Below are 17,991 nucleotides of genomic sequence, written 5' to 3' on the forward strand. Positions count from 1 at the left end.
GCGTCTGACTTCGGCTCAGGTAATGATCCCAAGTCTTGTGAGTTCAAGCCCCGCATCAGGCTCTGTGCTGACGGCTCGGAACCTGGAGCCTGCTTCGGATTCAGTGTCTCCCTCTCTTTCTCTGTCCCTCCCCCACTCGCACTCTGTCTCTCTCTCTCAAAAATAAACAAACATTAAAAAAAAGAAAGAAAAACAGGTATATCTTCTAAATATTATTATTATTGTTCTACTGTGCATGGCAGGGTTCAGGTTTGAAGTTTTTCTTATCTACAACATTAGGGGGCAGCATTCCCAGAATTATGAAAAACAGGAGGTATCTGGCTGTTTAGAGATAACCGTGCACAAGTTTCCCCATTGCTTTTGTAGGGTTATTTCGGAGCTGTTGGGGCACTGCTGGAACTGTTCAAGATGACTGATGACCAGTAGTGATGACAGTGGATAGAAGAGCCTTCTGTGAGAACAGAGACCTGAGACCTGTCGCTGGAGAAGGTAGATGTCGCTATGGGACGGAAGCCAAGCCATTATGGCAGATGAACCTGCTGGATTTGTAAATAATTTAAAATCCTTCTAGCTGATCTTTTACTCTTGGGTTTTGAGCTTATGATTCAAAATGGGGAATACAAGAGTTTTTTCTGTATACTGTATTTTTAAAACACACACACACACACACACACACACACACAATTTGTGCAGAGAGGCCAAACCTATGAATTTTATGCATTAACCTTGAAAAGTTGTATGAGGTTTAAGAAGGACCCGAGGTGTAAGTGCTGTTTATTTTTCTTCTGGGGTTTACTGATCAGTGTGGTAATTTTAACTTCATTTAGTAATTACTCTAGGAGATCTTACCTTTACTTATATTCATCATGACGTTTCATGATTTGCTGTTGGTTTCAAATGAAACTACAAATCTGGCATGCTTTACTGTGAACACTATTTTGTTTGTTTGTTTCTTTACCTTTTTTTTTTTTTGTCTTGTTTTTTTCTGTTTGAATGTCTTATGGAAAAAGAGAGTCCTTCCCCCTGTTTCTGTCGTCAGATGACTCCCTCTCCTCTCCAATACCTTTCTTTAATGTAATTGTTTGTACCAATGAAGGGGCTGATCAGCTCACTAAGAGTGAAGCACGAGATCGAAAGCGTTCATGAATTTTATGAGTCAGGCAAAAGTTGAAAATGATATACAATGAATATATAGTGTTTTGTTGGATTTACTTTACGTTAGGTTATATTAAATTGTGTTCTCTGATGAACTGTCCTCATTCATACCCACCATATGAGTGGCAGCAAATCCTTATGCAGGACATTGGAACTTCCCAGGTGAAGTCTCCCAGTAGATTAACCGTTCACATTGGGAGATGGGGGAGAAGTCATGGGTTGACATGTCAGGTAATCACACCTATTTGTTTTGTACACGTATGTACATAGGAGCTTTGTAACAAGCCATCTTAAATAATACTTTTTTGATTTGAAGTATTTCAAACTGAAAACTGCATTTCAATCTCAGTTTCTAATATTAAAAAAATCATGGTACTGATCTATCTATACATATTTTTTTTTCTTTTCTGAAAGATGTCATTGGCACCGATGGGTAACTTTCAAATGAGAGTCTTGTACAAATATTGAAACGCATGAGGTCTAATGACTTAGAACTGATTAATCTTTTGAACTGAGCATATTGTTGAAAGGGATCTTTGCAGGCACTATGATTACTCCGTGGTGAATCTTTCCTTCTCTGCCTCCTGAGCACCATCTTTAATTGCCATATCTTCACGTCTTGGAGAACTCGATGTTAACTGAAGTATTCACTTGTCTGGTTGAAATAAAGCCTGTTTCTGTTGTGATGTGTTTAGTGTATATGTTATTTTCATTTCTTAATCTTCATGTTCATATTATCTGCTTTTGTGCCATAAAATGAGTGTGTGTTGTATTTTAGCTACTCTTCATCTCATAATTTGAGGCTTTCACATAAGGGTGTCTTCAGTTGAAGCTTGTAGCTCTAAGCAGGGATTTTTTTAAAATAGCTTTATTGTTCTTATACAACTGATTCATTGCCAGAATATCATTACTATCTTTGGTAGTTCCCCCTCCCCCCAAATTTCAACATTTGGTCATCACAAATACATCTTATCAACTTCCACCTGGCTTAAAAAAATTCAAGCAACTAAGATGTTCTTGAAAAAGATAAATGTAAAAATGTACATATTAGCTACATTAGTGCCTTTTTTTTGATTATTCTCCTCAATCAATCCTACACTCCTCTGTCAGGGAATAGCAGACCTTGGATTATGGTTCTGCAGAAGAAATCAGGGCAAGTTAGTATAATTATATAATTTTTTAATTATCTGGAATCACTTGATCTTTCACTGCAAATGTGTAAAACATTAGTTTAGCTGAGGAAATCAGTTATTCCATTATACAAATATAGATAAATGTAGGCTACATATAGCCAGCCAGCCTTTTTTTTATAATGAGAAACTTGTAGCTCAAGGATTTTTATATTCACTTGAATCATAGACACTTTCCTTTGGCTCAACATTGAAAAGAAACTTGACAAGACTAAGGAATTTTTATCTTGAACTGTATGAATTCAGGACGGTCAGGTGTTCCGGAGCACGGCTTTTGACTGTGAGGCAGCTTCAGTGTGGATCTAGCTTGGCCATTGGTTAGCTGTGTGGGTAAGCCACTAAACCCTCTCTCTAAACCCTGGTTTCCTTGTTCATAAAATGGGGCATACAGTTTTTACCTCCATATCTAAAGAGCTTAGCACAAAGGCTGGCACATAGGACATGTTAGCTGTACTGGGAAGAGAAAAACAGATGTCCTAAACGAACATGTGATATCAGTGGTATCTAATCTTCTAGAATGTGGGGAGCCCACTGTAGCACAGAGATACAGATCTTCCTATGCTAGTACATGTCCATAGCCCTGTGTCCGCAATTCCAAAATTCCAAACTCTTAAAATGTATCTTGATAACTCACTTGACAGACAAAGCTGACTTCAGGATTATTCATCACACTCTGTAGGACTCCTCATGTTTTGTTGCAAAGCTACTGATATGTTTGATTACAGGGTACCACCCCAGACCCTATTAGGGATGTTAAGTAGCGAACAATTCTGAATTTTGAAAAACATCTGGTGCCAGGAGTTTTAGATAAAGGAATTATGGAAATATAGGTGTATTCTTCAGCTTAGGTAGTATACACAGATCCAGAGTCCCCTTCGTGGGAACTGTTATTTCAGGTAATTTGTGCTTGACCTCATCCAGTCATACAGGGAATAAGAAGCTACTTTGCGCCAGGAAGGAGCTGAGGAAACCAACAGGAATTGGCTATAACTCCTGCTGTTCTGCAAGGGAGATAAGTCTCAGACCAATTTGTGTCAAAAAGTGTCACGGGTGTCATTCACAATATTTACAACAGAGAACAAAACAAAAACCTACCCTCCCAGAGCTTACATTCCAGAAGGAAGACAGACAGATAGATAATCACTAAATAAATAATGGTAGATCAGTACTACAAAGAGAAAATGAGGTGAGGTAAAGGGTGAGAGAGGGGGTAGTTCCATTTAGAAAGCGGAAGGGGAAAAACATCGTTGGTAGAGTGGTCAAAGACAACCTCTCCTCCAAGGTGATGTTTGAGTGGAGTCAAATGAAGTCGGGAACACACCGTGTGAATCCCTGGGAGAACATTGTTTACTCCTGGCAAATGAGAATGGAGGTTTTGAGGAGCTGCAAGGATTCCAGTGTGTGTAAACAATGGGAAGAGCGACAGGAAATGCAATTTCAGGAGTAGGTGTGGGCCAGGCCCAATATGAGGTCTGTACGGGAGGGGAGAGGGCTGCATCCGAAGGAGGAACTGGTCACTTCTCCTAGAGGAGGGGGCTCAAGAAGTTTTCATAGAGTCCCAACCAGTGAGTACAGACCACTTGAGTGGGCCAGAGCGGGGAGGGGGGAGAGCAGGGCTTCCCAAGCGGAGAGAGCAGGGTGAGAGAAGCATTGAGAGAATAAACAGTTGGGTCTTTCAGGGAACTAGAAGCTGTTTGCTTCAGGTAGAGCCTGGGTAGTGCCAGAGAAACCAGATAGCAGGAGAGAGGAAATCAGCCAGATTATGGAAAGAGTTGTATTGCATGCTAAAGATTCTAGTGTTTTCTGTAGTCAGGGCCGAGCCATCAAAGGGTTTCAAGTCAAGTGAAACTAGAATTAATCTGACTTCAAAGTGGTAACAGAGCAAAATGTGCGACTGAGGTAAAGGAGTAAACCAGTTATTATGCTTTTGAATATAGAGCACCATTTTATTCTCATGTTTGCTTCAGTTCCTCTGTTGTGTCGGACCTCATGCAATAGCTGCTTAGTGGACCACGTTTCTCTGTAACTAAGAGGGTTATATAAGCTCTTGAGAAATTTCCCACAGGGCAAAGGCTGCTAATAGCTACAACCCTGCTATGATTCCATTTAGTGATTAGGAAGATTTCAACACCAGTGATCACCATTAACTCCATAACTTGTGAGAACTGTTTGGAGAGAAGGCTCTTTTGCTCCCAATGATCAGAAGACGACCCCAAATTTGTGAGGAAAATTGAACTAATGCCCATATTCTACTGGGTCTACCAGGTGCTCGTTATTCACTCCATCTATTTAGTTTTGACAAATTTAATTAGTTTGAATTAGTTTTGACATAATTAATTTAATAATGCCTATGATCTGGGAGGCATTGGGTAAGTTCCGGGATGCGTTCAGTGGGAGTAAGACAGCAAGGCCCCTCCTTTCATCGGGCTTACATTCTCACGAGGGAGGTGGACTTTCAGCACATGAACCGACAAATAAACAGGAAAATAGCATTTAGTGATCAGGCTGTGAAGACAAGAAACAGGGTGATATGGCGGAGAGGGAGGCAAGGGACTTCCTTTGTAAGATGGGCATAAGATACAAATATGAAACGATGGCCTCAGCTCTTGAGGAACGACCATTAGGTTTATCTTGCTGTCATTCACTACCACCTCCACAACAAAAATGGGAGATGTGTTTGGGAAACAGTTTGGAAGTTAATTCATTTTCCTTTTATTTTACTTAGAATAATCAATTTGGTTCCCATACGAGTTCAAAATCATTATGTTACATGAGATAATATTCATTTAGTAATGCACCGTTTTCACTCCTCCCTCATTTCATGAAACAGTATTATTTGAGCTGTTCACTTGAATCTTTATTGTCAATGCCTTTGTCATTATCAGGGTCATTTAGTGGTTTCCAGAGCGCGCCAAGTCTGACACACGGCACTTTTTTGCATCTACTTATGATATTGAGACTGGATTATTTTTTAACCAATCCACAAGCACTTACTCCCGCAATGACCTCACTTATTTGTTTCATTTTTCAAAAGTGTTATATTGGCGATGCCATAGTGTAACCGTTTATGTAGTGCCTTTTATGGTACACTTTCAAAGGTTAGTTTATGAGTATTCATCACTTGCAATACAAAAATAAAAGATAATAATAAAAGATAATTAAAAGTCTTTGCCTCTTTTTTGTGCTCACTCTCTCAGGTAAACACCAAACATTCCAAACTAGAATGAATTATTATTTCACTTAACGTTGTCACCAATTCTCAACGAGTTCGCAGTGAGAATTCATCTTCCTAAGCATTCTTGGGGTGCCTGGGTGGCTCAGTCGGTTAGGTGTCTGACTCTTGGTTTCAGCTCAGGTCATGATCTCAAGGTTTATGAGTTCAAGCTCCGCATCAGTCTTGACATCCGCATCCACTGACAGTGTGGATCTTGCTTGGGATTCTCTGTCTCCCTCTCCCTCTCTCTCTGCACCTCCCTCACTCGCTCTCTATCCCTCTCTCTCAAAAAAAATAAATACATAAATTAACTTAAAAAATTAAATTTAAGTAACTTTTATAATTTTAACAAGTTTGACATGCATATAATCTAAAGTTAAGTAAGCTCCAGAAGACTGAAAAAAATAGCAGTACCCATGTTTTCTTTTCTTTCTTGGTTTTTGTCCCTCTTTCTCTTTATACTTTATTAATGACACATGGTACTTCCTCAGTGTGTACAGGCAAAGCCAAGAGCTGGGAAAGGGCACTTGGATATGTCAGACCACCAAAGTTGTAGCTAATGTGCAGAGCTACCGGAACGATCCTGACTGGAGGATTATGGGGAGGGGTATGTTCAGCATTCCAACCAATGCCTGGGTATATTTTTATCAGGAACTCTTTTTTCAACATTGGCTGTTGTTCTTTCTTGTTTTATCTCACTATTCTGAGCAAAGCGGCTTCCCAGATAAGCGTAGGGTGACAAGTGGAAATTTTTTGGGTAGTTGTATGTTTAAACATTTCTAAAAATATTTTTATTCTATGCTCATACTCAATTGATAGTTTGACAAAGTATAAAATATTAGGTTAGATTTTTTTTCCCCCAGAATTCTGAAGGCATAGCCCTGTTATTGTCAAGCTTCCAGTGTTACTGTGAGAAAGCCTGATGTCATTCTGACTCCTGATCTTCACATGTGACTTCTTCCCCCCTCTTTTTCTGGAAGCTTTTGGAAACTTATCAACTTCTGGCTTCAGCCCCAACCTGTAAAGAGCTTGGAATTCATCACTCCCATCCTTATAAGAAAAAAGCTAAAAACTGAAAATCAATAACTTTTCTCGGGCTCATCAGAGAACTGAGGTCATAGGGCAAACTGCCAGCCTGAAATCTGAAGAGACAGAAAATCACAGCTGAAATCAATTTTCCTACCTCCCATTAACTGGTGGGTACACTTACATGACAATTTTGACAAACTGGTGGAGGATGAGTGTAATCTAGCAGAAGAGAGAGAAATTCCTGGGGGCCTGCAGTCTTAGGCGGGGGTCTCCACACTTTCATGTGCCTCCAGGAGCTCCATCAGGCTCTCATGGTGAAGAGCTGAGAAAAATTCTCTTGTGTCTCTGGCAGAGGGACAGTAAAAGTAACCATTTTGAAATTGGTCTAGAGTATTCTCCATGAAAAAGGGCTGGTTTCCAATGGTCAATATATTTTTTAATTTTTTAATGTTTATTTAGTTTTGAGAGAGAGAGAGAGACAGAGTGTGAGTGGGGGAGGGACAGAGAGAGCTGGAGACACAGAATCCGAAAGAGGCTCCAGGCCACCCAGGTGCCCCTCCAGGGGTCAGGATTTTATCAGAGATTTATCTCACCTGGGCAGGGTGGGGTGGGGGGGGGGGGAGAAATTCCCTAATTTTAGCTTCCTTTTGTATCCCTATCTCAACTAAGGCTGGGGAAGGAAGAGGGAGTACAAGGAGGAGGTGGGAAAAGGGGAATTCTGAGAAACATGAGCCCACAGCCCAGGGACACAGGCCCACTGCAAGACGGAGATTTCCTCTTAAGATTATGAATGTTTCCCCTCCTTACCTCCTACCACCACATCAACATGGCTTCAGTATAACAACAGTGGATTACAGCTCAAAGAGAGCTGTAAGGTGCAGATTCTACTTAAGAACTTATTAGGGAAACTCAAAAGACAACAGAGGAGTTACAAACAAGGACACAGGGGCATCTGGGTGGCTCAGTTAAGTGTCCAATTCTTGATTTCAGCTCAGGTCATGATCACTTGGTTTATGGGTTCGAGCCCCACATCTGGCTCCACGCTGAGAGTGCAGAGACTGCTTGAGGTTCTCTCTCTCTCCCTCTCTCTCTCTCTGCCCCTCCCCCACTCATGCGCTCCCTCTCCCTCTCAAAATAAATAAATAAACTTAAAAAAAAAAAAAGACACGAGGAGTTTGAAGCCTCTGCACCTACAGCTACAGCAATGTTAAACACAGCCCGACTCCTAGCCAGATTCACATAAATCTCACACTAAAAGCCATTGTACCTCAGTTTCTATTACCTAATACATCCTTTGTAGCTTTCAGCAAAAGATTATATGACATGCAAAGAGACAAGAAAAAACAGTCTGGAGAGATCAAGCAAGCATCAGACTCCAATATGACATAGATTTTGGAATTACCAATCAGGGAATTTAACATAAATATGTGAAGGATTTTAATGGAAAAGGTAGAACAAGAACTGATTGGCAATGTAAACAGAGAGATGGAAAATCTAATGAGGAATCAAAAGGAAACGCTAGAAATTCAAATGCTGCAACAAGAAGTGAGGAATGCTTTTGATAGGCTCATCAGTAGACCAAACACGGCTAAGGAAAGAATCAGTGAGCTTGAAGACATGTCAATAAAATCTTCTAAACGAAATCCAAAGAGAGAACAGAATACCCAAGAGCTGTGGCATAATTTCAAACAATATAACCTACGCATACTTAGAACACCAGAAGAGGAGAGAGAATGGAGCTGAAGAAATGTTTGAAGAAATAATGGCTGAGAATTTTCCAAAATTAATGACAAATACCAAACCACAGATCCAAGAAGCTCGAGGATCTAGACAAGAAAAATACCAAAAAATCTACACCTAGGCATATCCTATTCAAACTGCAGAAAATCAAAGACAAAGAGAAAACTCTGAAAGAAGCAAGGAGTTGGAGAAGGGGGGTCTTACATATGGAGGGAACAATGCTAGGACTTAACCACTTACCACTTACAGTGGACTTCTCCTCATAGACCACACAAGTGATAAGAGAATGGGCTAAAAATATTTAAACTATTGAGGCCCCTGGGTGGCTCAGTCAGTTGAGGGTCCGACTTTGGATCAGGTCATGATCTCACCTTTCATGAGTTCAAGTCCCACATCGGGCTCTGCAGTGCAGAGCCTGCTTGGGATTCTGTCTTTCCCTCTCTCTGCCCCTTTCCCACTTGCTCTCTCTCTCTCTCTCTCTCTCTCTCACTCTCAAAATAAATAAACTTAAAAAAAATTTTTAACTATTGAAGAAACTTCTCTGCTTCACCAGTATTCTGAACATGTATAATGATAAGCCTTAGTGTGAATGTATTTTTATTGGCTAAGCTGGTTACATAATGGATTCTTTCAAACTGAAAATTTGTATCCTTCATCTCTGAGAAATTTTCTAATATTATTTCTTTGATAATTCCATCCCCTCTCTGATCTCTTGCTCGGGAGCTACCCTTGTTTGGATGTTGGACTTCCTGTATTGGTTGTCTAATTTCCATATTCCTTTTTCTTCTAGTTTTCATCTTAATCTTTTTGCTCCATTTCACCTTTATCTTCCAGCTCTTCTATGAAGTTATTATTGCTACTATTTCTACCATTATGCTGGATTTCCCAACAACTATTTTTATTGTCTGATTTTTTCATAACCTATGTTTTATTTTTCAAAAAAATATTTTGTCTTTTATGTTTTTACATGTCTGAATAGTCTCTCTTCCAAATTGCTTTTTTTCTATGTGCTTTGGTCTCTGTCTTTCATTTTAGAGGCTTTCCCTAGATGTCTTGTGATCCTTGTGTGACAAAAAGTTGATTGAAGGTTTAAGTAAGGGGTGGAACTTGATGATTGGACTTCACTGTAAGGTGATCTGGCTCAGCCATTTCTTTGGAGACACCCACTGTCAATATCTTTGGATCTTTTCTCCAGGATTCGTGATATCCTCCAGAGAAAGTGTTTCCCATCTCCTTTCTGGAAATATAAGCTTGACTGCAGCATTCTGGGAGTGGAGTGAAGAGAGGAATCTGAACTTCTAGAATAAGAGGCAATGAGGTATAGGTGGTACTCTGGAGCCACCTGCTGTATGAGCTTAGACAAGTTAACATCTCTGTGATTCACTTTCCTCAGCTGTCAAATGCAAACAAAATTCGTTAGGAGAATTAAACCGGTTAGTATATGTAAAATGTTTTAAAGACTACCCAAGCACCAGGTAAATGTTGGCTATCATCATAAATAGACTAACTTAATTCCCCTATTTCAATACCATACCCTATCCACAATAATGCCAAATGTTGATCCATCCAGGTGTCTCTCTCTCAATCTCTCACTCTCTCCTGTGTGTGTGTGTGTGTGTGTGTATAGTTATTTATTATTTTGTTTTCACAAAATTATTGATCAAAACAACAAAAGCAGATTTACAGAGCTATGTATCAATAACAAAACAAGAATGAAACGAAATGTTTGAGAGACATCTTGGAAAGTTTCAAAGGAATACACGTCAGGCTAAAAGTCTACAATTAAACCATGGTTGCACAACAGGCTATATTCATTCTTGCATTTTCTCATTAAGTTCTTTTTTTTTTTTATATATGAAATTTATTGACAAATTGGTTTCCATACAACACCCAGTGCTCATCCCAAAAGGTGCCCTCCTCAATGCCCATCACCCACCCTCCCCTCCCTCCCACCCCCCGTCAACCCTCAGTTTGTTCTCAGTTTTTAACAGTCTCTTATGCTTTGGCTGTCTCCCACTCTAACCTCTTTTTTTTTTTTTTCCTTCCCCTCCCCCATGGGTTCCTGTTAAGTTTCTCAGGATCCACATAAGAGTGAAACCATATGGTATCTGTCTTTCTCTGTATGGCTTATTTCACTTAGCATTACACTCTCCAGTTCCATCCACGTTGCTACAAAAGGCCATATTTCATTTTTTCTCATTGCCACATAGTATTCCATTGTATATATATACCACAATTTCTTTATCCATTCATCAGTTGATGGACATTTAGGCTCTTTCCATAATTTGGCTATTGTTGAGAGTGCTGCTATGAACATTGGGGTACAAGTGCCCCTATGCATCAGTACTCCTGTATCCCTTGGGTAAATTCCTAGCAGTGCTATTGCTGGGTCATAGGGTAGGTCTATTTTTAATTTTCTGAGGAACCTCCACACTGCTTTCCAGAGCGGCTGCACCAATTTGCATTCCCACAAACAGTGCAAGAGGGTTCCCATTTCTCCACATCCTCTCCAGCATCTATAGTCTCCTGATTTGTTCATTTTGGCCACTCTGACTGGCGTGAGGTGATACCTGAGTGTGGTTTTGATTTGTATTTCCCTGATAAGGAGCGACGCTGAACATCTTTTCATGTGCCTGTTGGCCATCTGGATGTCTTCTTTAGAGAAGTGTCTATTCATGTTTTCTGCCCACTTCTTCACTGGGTTATTTGTTTTTCGGGTGTGGAGTTTGGTGAGCTCTTTATAGATTTTAGATACTAGCCCTTTGTCCGATATGTCATTTGCAAATATCTTTTCCCATTCCGTTGGTTGCCTTTTGGTTTTGTTGGTTGTTTCCTTTGCTGTGCAGAAGCTTTTTATCTTCATAAGGTCCCAGTAATTCACTTTTGCTTTTAATTCCCTTGCCTTTGGGGATGTGTCGAGTAAGAGATTGCTACGGCTGAGGTCAGAGAGGTCTTTTCCTGCTTTCTCCTCTAAGGTTTTGATGGTTTCCTGTCTCACATTTAGGTCCTTTATCCATTTTGAGTTTATTTTTGTAAATGGTGTGAGAAAGTGGTCTAGTTTCAACCTTCTGCATGTTGCTGTCCAGTTCTCCCAGCACCATTTGTTAAAGAGGCTGTCTTTTTTCCATTGGATGTTCTTTCCTGCTTTGTCAAAGATGAGTTGGCCATACGTTTGTGGGTCTAGTTCTGGGGTTTCTATTCTATTCCATTGGTCTGTGTGTCTGTTTTTGTGCCAATACCATGCTGTCTTGATGATTACAGCTTTGTAGTAGAGGCTAAAGTCTGGGATTGTGATGCCTCCTGCTTTGGTCTTCTTCTTCAAAATTCCTTTGGCTATTCGGGGCCTTTTGTGGTTCCATATGAATTTTAGGATTGCTTGTTCTAATTTCGAGAAGAATGCTGGTGCAATTTTGATTGGGATTGCATTGAATGTGTAGATAGCTTTGGGTAGTATTGACATTTTGACAATATTTATTTTTCCAATCCATGAGCAGGGAATGTCTTTCCATTTCTTTAAATCTTCTTCAATTACCTTCATAAGCTTTCTATAGTTTTCAGCATACAGATCCTTTACATCTTTGGTTAGATTTATTCCTAGGTATTTTATGCTTCTTGGTGCAATTGTGAATGGGATCAGTTTCTTTATTTGTCTTTCTGTTGCTTCATTGTTAGTGTATAAGAATGCAACTGATTTCTGTACATTGATTTTGTATCCTGCAACTTTGCTGAATTCATGTATCAGTTCTAGCAGACTTTTGGTGGAGTCTATCGGATTTTCCACGTATAATATCATGTCATCTGCAAAAAGCGAAAGCTTGACTTCATCTTTGCCAATTTTGATGCCTTTGATTTCCTTTTGTTGTCTGATTGCAGATGCTAGAACTTCCAGCACTATGTTAAACAACAGCGGTGAGAGTGGGCATCCCTGTCGTGTTCCTGATCTCAGGGAAAAAGCTCTCAGTTTTTCCCCGTTGAGGATGATGTTAGCTGTGGGCTTTTCATAAATGGCTTTTATGATCTTTAAGTATGTTCCTTCTATCCCGACTTTCTCAAGGGTTTTTATTAAGAAAGGGTGCTGGATTTTGTCAAAGGCCTTTTCTGCATCGATTGACAGGATCATATGGTTCTTCTCTTTTTTTTTGTTAATGTGATGTATCACGTTGATTGATTTGCGAATGTTGAACCAGCCCTGCATCCCAGGAATGAATCCCACTTGATCATGGTGAATAATTCTTTTTATATGCTGTTGAATTCGATTTGCTAGTATCTTATTGAGAATTTTTGCATCCATATTCATCAGGGATATTGGCCTGTAGTTCTCTTTTTTTACTGGGTCTCTGTCTGGTTTAGGAATCAAAGTAATACTGGCTTCATAGAATGAGTCTGGAAGTTTTCCTTCCCTTTCTATTTCTTGGAATAGCTTGAGAAGGATAGGTATTATCTCTGCTTTAAATGTCTGGTAGAACTCCCCTGGGAAGCCATCTGGTCCTGGACTCTTATTTGTTGGGAGATTTTTGATAACGGATTCAATTTCTTCGCTGGTTATGGGTCTGTTCAAGCTTTCTCTTTCCTCCTGATTGAGTTTTGGAAGAGTGTGGGTGTTCAGGAATTTGTCCATTTCTTCCAGGTTGTCCAGTTTGTTGGCATATAATTTTTCATAGTATTCCCTGATAATTGTTTGTATCTCTGAGGGATTGGTTGTAATAATTCCATTTTCATTCATGATTTTATCTATTTGGGTCATCTCCCTTTTCTTTTTGAGAAGCCTGGCTAGAGGTTTGTCAATTTTGTTTATTTTTTCAAAAAACCAACTCTTGGTTTCGTTGATCTGCTCTACAGTTTTTTTAGATTCTATATTGTTTATTTCTGCTCTGATCTTTATTATTTCTCTTCTTCTGCTGGGTTTAGGCTGCCTTTGCTGTTCTGCTTCTATTTCCTTTAGGTGTGCTGTTAGATTTTGTATTTGGGATTTTTCTTGTTTCTTGAGATAGGCCTGGATTGCAATGTATTTTCCTCTCAGGACTGCCTTCGCTGCGTCCCAAAGCGTTTGGATTGTTGTATTTTCATTTTCGTTTGTTTCCATATATTTTTTGATTTCTTCTCTAATTGCCTGGTTGACCCACTCATTCGTTAGTAGGGTGTTCTTTAACCTCCATGCTTTGGGAGGTTTTCCAGACTTTTTCCTGTGGTTGATTTCAAGCTTCATAGCATTGTGGTCTGAAAGTATGCATGGTATAATTTCAATTCTTGTAAACTTATGAAGGGCTGTTTTGTGACCCAGTATATGATCTATCTTGGAGAATGTTCCATGTGCACTCGAGAAGAAAGTATATTCTGTTGCTTTGGGATGCAGAGTTCTAAATATATCTGTCAAGTCCATCTGATCCAATGTCTCATTCAGGGCCCTTGTTTCTTTATTGACCGTGTGTCTAGATGATCTATCCATTTCTGTAAGTGGGGTGTTAAAGTCCCCAGCAATTACCACATTCTTATCAATAAGGTTGCTTATGTTTATGAGTAATTGTTTTATATATTTGGGGGCTCCGGTATTCGGCGCATAGACATTTATAATTGTTAGCTCTTCCTGATGGATAGACCCTGTAACTATTATATAATGTCCTTCTTCATCTCTTGTTACAGCCTTTAATTTAAAGTCTAGTTTGTCTGATATAAGTATGGCTACTCCAGCTTTCTTTTGGCTTCCAGTAGCATGATAAATAGTTCTCCATCCCCTCACTCTCAATCTAAAGGTGTCCTCAGGTCTAAAATGAGTCTCTTGTAGACAGCAAATAGATGGGTCTTGTTTTTTTATCCATTCTGATACCCTATGTCTTTTGGTTGGCGCATTTAATTCTCATTAAGTTCTTATATTTGCCTTTCTCTTTTCCAACTTGTCAGGATTTGGCTTTGCATTCAAGAATTTTTTTTCTGATCTTTGTCCAGTTTTAGCCTAGTGAGAACCACCTCTTAGGGGTGAGAAAATAGATCTTGCTTGTGTGAATGCCACATGGAGAGTTGTACCATTAGCCTTCTCATGCTGTACCCACTCCATGTAGATGACTTATATCTTTCTGTACACTTGGACTAACTTGCCAGTTTGGTGACCTTTGCAGTGTCCTTGAACCACCTGGCCCTCATCATCCTTGTTACATGGGCCTGGCACGTTGTACTTTTGCTGCAGCTTCTTGGACATTGGGGAAGACAGGATCTTCCTGTGCATGTGCAAGGGGGCATTGAGGGGGCGTTTGAGATTTTTGCTGTGGTCCAAAGTCACAAAGGAGTTGAACTTCATGGTGACCATCTACCTGGCACTGGGCAGTCTCCTTTAAATTTTATTTTTTGAGAGTTACTGACAATTTGCCCTTCCAAACAGTAGGAGTATACACATTGTACATGATTTTTGGTAGTGCTTACTTTCCTACACACTCATCCGCACTAGGTATTATCAATCCTTTCATACTTTCCAATCGTATAGATGAAAAATGGTATCTCCTTTTAATATGCATAGAAAGTCTTTGAGATCTTCCTGATCCAGAGCTTTTGATTCTAATATTGGAAATTGCAATGAACTTGTCAGGTCAAAAGAGAAGCTATCTTACAGTCTTTGAGAAGGCAATGCAGTTGAGTGAATCAGAAAAAAAAAAAAAATTCTGCAATGAGCCTGCTTTGGTTGAAGCCTGTCTTTCAGCTAGAGTGTGACCGTGGGTGAGTCCCCTAACCTCTGAAAGACTCAGTTAGTTCATCTGTAAAATGGGATAAAACTAGTTATTCCCTTAGATGATTGTAAGGATTAAGTGATGATGAAAAAGAGCTGAGAACTGTGCCTGGCTCAGGTGCTCATGCTCAGTAAAAATCAGTCCTGGGCAGTCCCCGAAGGGAGCAGCCACTCACACTGCCTCTGCCTCTGCCTCTGCCTCCAAGAATTATGCGTGTGACCTGGCACATTATCTTTCTTTTTTGGTCTTTTGCAAATGCTGTTTTTTTGTTTTTTTGTTTTTTTGTCATATGTGAGCAATCATTTTCTCTAAGTTCTGTAGGTTATAAAAGTGCACTTGTTAAGAACATTTAATGTTCTAAGTGTCTCATTGGCTAGTTTATCCTCATGATATCTTCATGAACTAGGCAAACAGGCGATGTTATCTCTACTTTACATCAAGAAAGTCAAGGCAAAGAAAGCAAAAGAAGCTTCTCTAGGTTAAAAGAATAAGTTGGATGGGGCGCCTGAGGCGCTCAGTGGGTTGAATGTCTGACTCTTGATTTCGGCTCATGAGGTCACGATTCCAGGGTTGTTGGATCGAGTTTCACCCTGAATGTGGAGCCTGCTTAAGATTCTCTCTCTCTCTCTCTCTCTCTCTCTCTCTCTCTCTCTCTTTCCCTCTGCCCCTCTCCCCAGCTCACTCTCTCTCTCTCTCTAAAATAAAAATGGGGGCGCCTGGGTGACGCAGTCGGTTAAGCGTCCGACTTCAGCCAGGTCACGATCTCGCGGTCCGTGAGTTCGAGCCCCGCATCAGGCTCTGGGCTGATGGCTCAGAGCCTGGAGCCTGTTTCCGATTCTGTGTCTCCCTCTCTCTCTGCCCCCCCCCCGTTCATGCTCTGTCTCTCTCTGTCCCAAAAATAAATAAACGTTGAAAAAAAAATTTAAAATAAAAATGAAAAAGTGAAAACTAAAAGAATACGTTGGTAGCATATTTTGGATGAAAATCTCAATTTTAGTAGTTAGGAAATGCCAAAGTGTGGCTTTATTCCAGGGGAGCTAACTTGGTGTAATATATGAATGCCTACTCTAGTAAGTCAGTAAGGATGAATTATAATTAACATAAAAGTTATTCATAGACAAACACACTTCATTTCTAAAACATCTAATGGTTTTTGGAAACTGCGCAAATACTTAAAATATTACAAATGCGTTGGAATTAATATTAGCAGCACACCCATCTTGTAAAGTAATGAACAAAGTTGCTGTTATATTTGTATTATAAAGTAAGGCAAATTAACCTAATTTTGCCTATTGTTTAATAGGAGGGATGGGTCCTTAAAAATAGTTGTCAGTTCCGAGTCTCATAAAGCTTCCTGAAAATTACCTCAAAAGAATTGAGGCACAGATATATTATCAAATGAGAAAAAAAAATTTATAATTAAAAACAAAATAACAACCTAGTCCCAAATTACATGAAGCAAAAATGGGTATAACTGAAGGGAGAAATAGAAAATTCAACAGTAGTTGGAGATTTCAAAATCCACCTTCCCATAGCGGATGGAAGAATTCGTCAGAAGATCAATAAGGAAGTAAAAGACTTGACCAGCACTGTAAACGCCACAGACCTAACAAGACATCTATAAAATACTCCAGTGGAACACAGCAGAACACCGTTAAAGACAGCAGCAGAATGCACCCTCTCCTTAAGGGCCCGTCGAGCAGTCTCCATGATCAACCACATGCGAGGTCATGCAACCGGCCCCACGAAGTTTAAAAAGACTGAAATCATTCAAGTTATGCTGTCTGAGGACAGCAGAATTAAATTAGATATCAATAATAAAAGAAATCTGGGGAACTCACAAATACATGAACATTAACACACTCCTAAACAATCAACGGGTCAAAGAAGAAATTACAAAGGAACTCAAAAACTGCTTTGAGATCCATGAAAAGGACAACACAAATGTCAAAACTTCACTGGACACAGTTAAAAGTGCTTTGGTTATGGCTGTAAATATTATTTGTCTGTAAAAAGGGATGAAGTGCGGGACGCCTGGGTGGCTCAGTCGGTTAAGCGACCGACTTCAGCTCAGGTCATGATCTCACAGTCTGTGAGTTCGAGCCCCGCATCGGGCTCTCTGCTGACATCTCGGAGCCTGGATCCTGCTTCAGATTCTGTGTCTCCCTCTCTCTCTCTCTGCCCCTTGCCAGCTTGCGCTCTTTCTCTCTCAAAACAAACCTTAAAAAAAAAGGGGGGGGAATGAAGTGAGGAGGCTCATGACATGGAAAAACCTTGAAAATAATCTGAGGGGAAGAAGCCAGTCACAAAAGACCACACATTGTATGATTCCATTTGGAAAAAATGTTCAAAATAGTCAAAGCTATAGAGAAGGTAGATTAACGGCTTCCTAGGGCCGCGGATTTGGGAGAAATGAAGAGTCGCTGTTAATAGATATCAGGCTCCTTTTCTGGGTGATGAAAATGTTCTAAAATTGATTGAGGTGGTGGTGGTACAACATAACTAGAAATCATGGAGTTATGCGCTTTATTTAAAAAAAAAAAATTTTTTTTCTACGTTTGTTTATTTTTGGGACAGAGAGAGACAGAGCATGAATGGGGGAGGGGCAGAGAGAGAGGGAGACACAGAATCTGAAACAGGCTCCAGGCTCTGAGCCATCAGCCCAGAGCCTGCCGCGGGGCTCGAACTTGCGGACCGCGAGATCGTGACCTGGCTGAAGTCGGACGCTTAACCGACTGCGCCACCCAGGCGCCCCAGTTATGTGCTTTAAATGGATTAATTAAATGGTATTCGAATTATATTTCGGTAAAGCTGTTTTTCAAAAGCAAGTTAGATGTGAAGATTGAAAAAAAAATCCCGTGAATGTTGCACAAAAGCTAAATTATGTATGTTAATAATTGGATGTTCTTTTTCTTTTTTCTTTTCTTTTTTTACCGGACAGGCATTA

The 17,991-nt window shown here is 39.9% G+C and overlaps 1 protein-coding gene and 1 pseudogene across 1 annotated transcript in view; one reads left to right on the plus strand and one right to left on the minus strand.

Annotated features, from left to right (window-relative positions):
- PANK1 (pantothenate kinase 1) overlaps positions 1-2,904 on the plus strand; it is a 54,931-nt gene extending 52,027 nt beyond the window's left edge. The window contains 1 exon segment of the mRNA XM_030334499.1: positions 367-2,904. Coding sequence (XP_030190359.1) covers positions 367-426 — 60 coding nt within the window. The 3' untranslated portion in view covers positions 427-2,904.
- A 6,565-nt stretch (positions 2,905-9,469) lies between these two features.
- Positions 9,470-14,620, minus strand: LOC115526902 (annotated as a pseudogene).
- Positions 14,621-17,991: the final 3,371 nt, after the last annotated feature.

Source organism: Lynx canadensis, chromosome D2 (assembly GCF_007474595.2).
Source record: "Lynx canadensis isolate LIC74 chromosome D2, mLynCan4.pri.v2, whole genome shotgun sequence".
In the NCBI taxonomy this organism is placed as follows: domain Eukaryota; kingdom Metazoa; phylum Chordata; class Mammalia; order Carnivora; family Felidae; genus Lynx; species Lynx canadensis.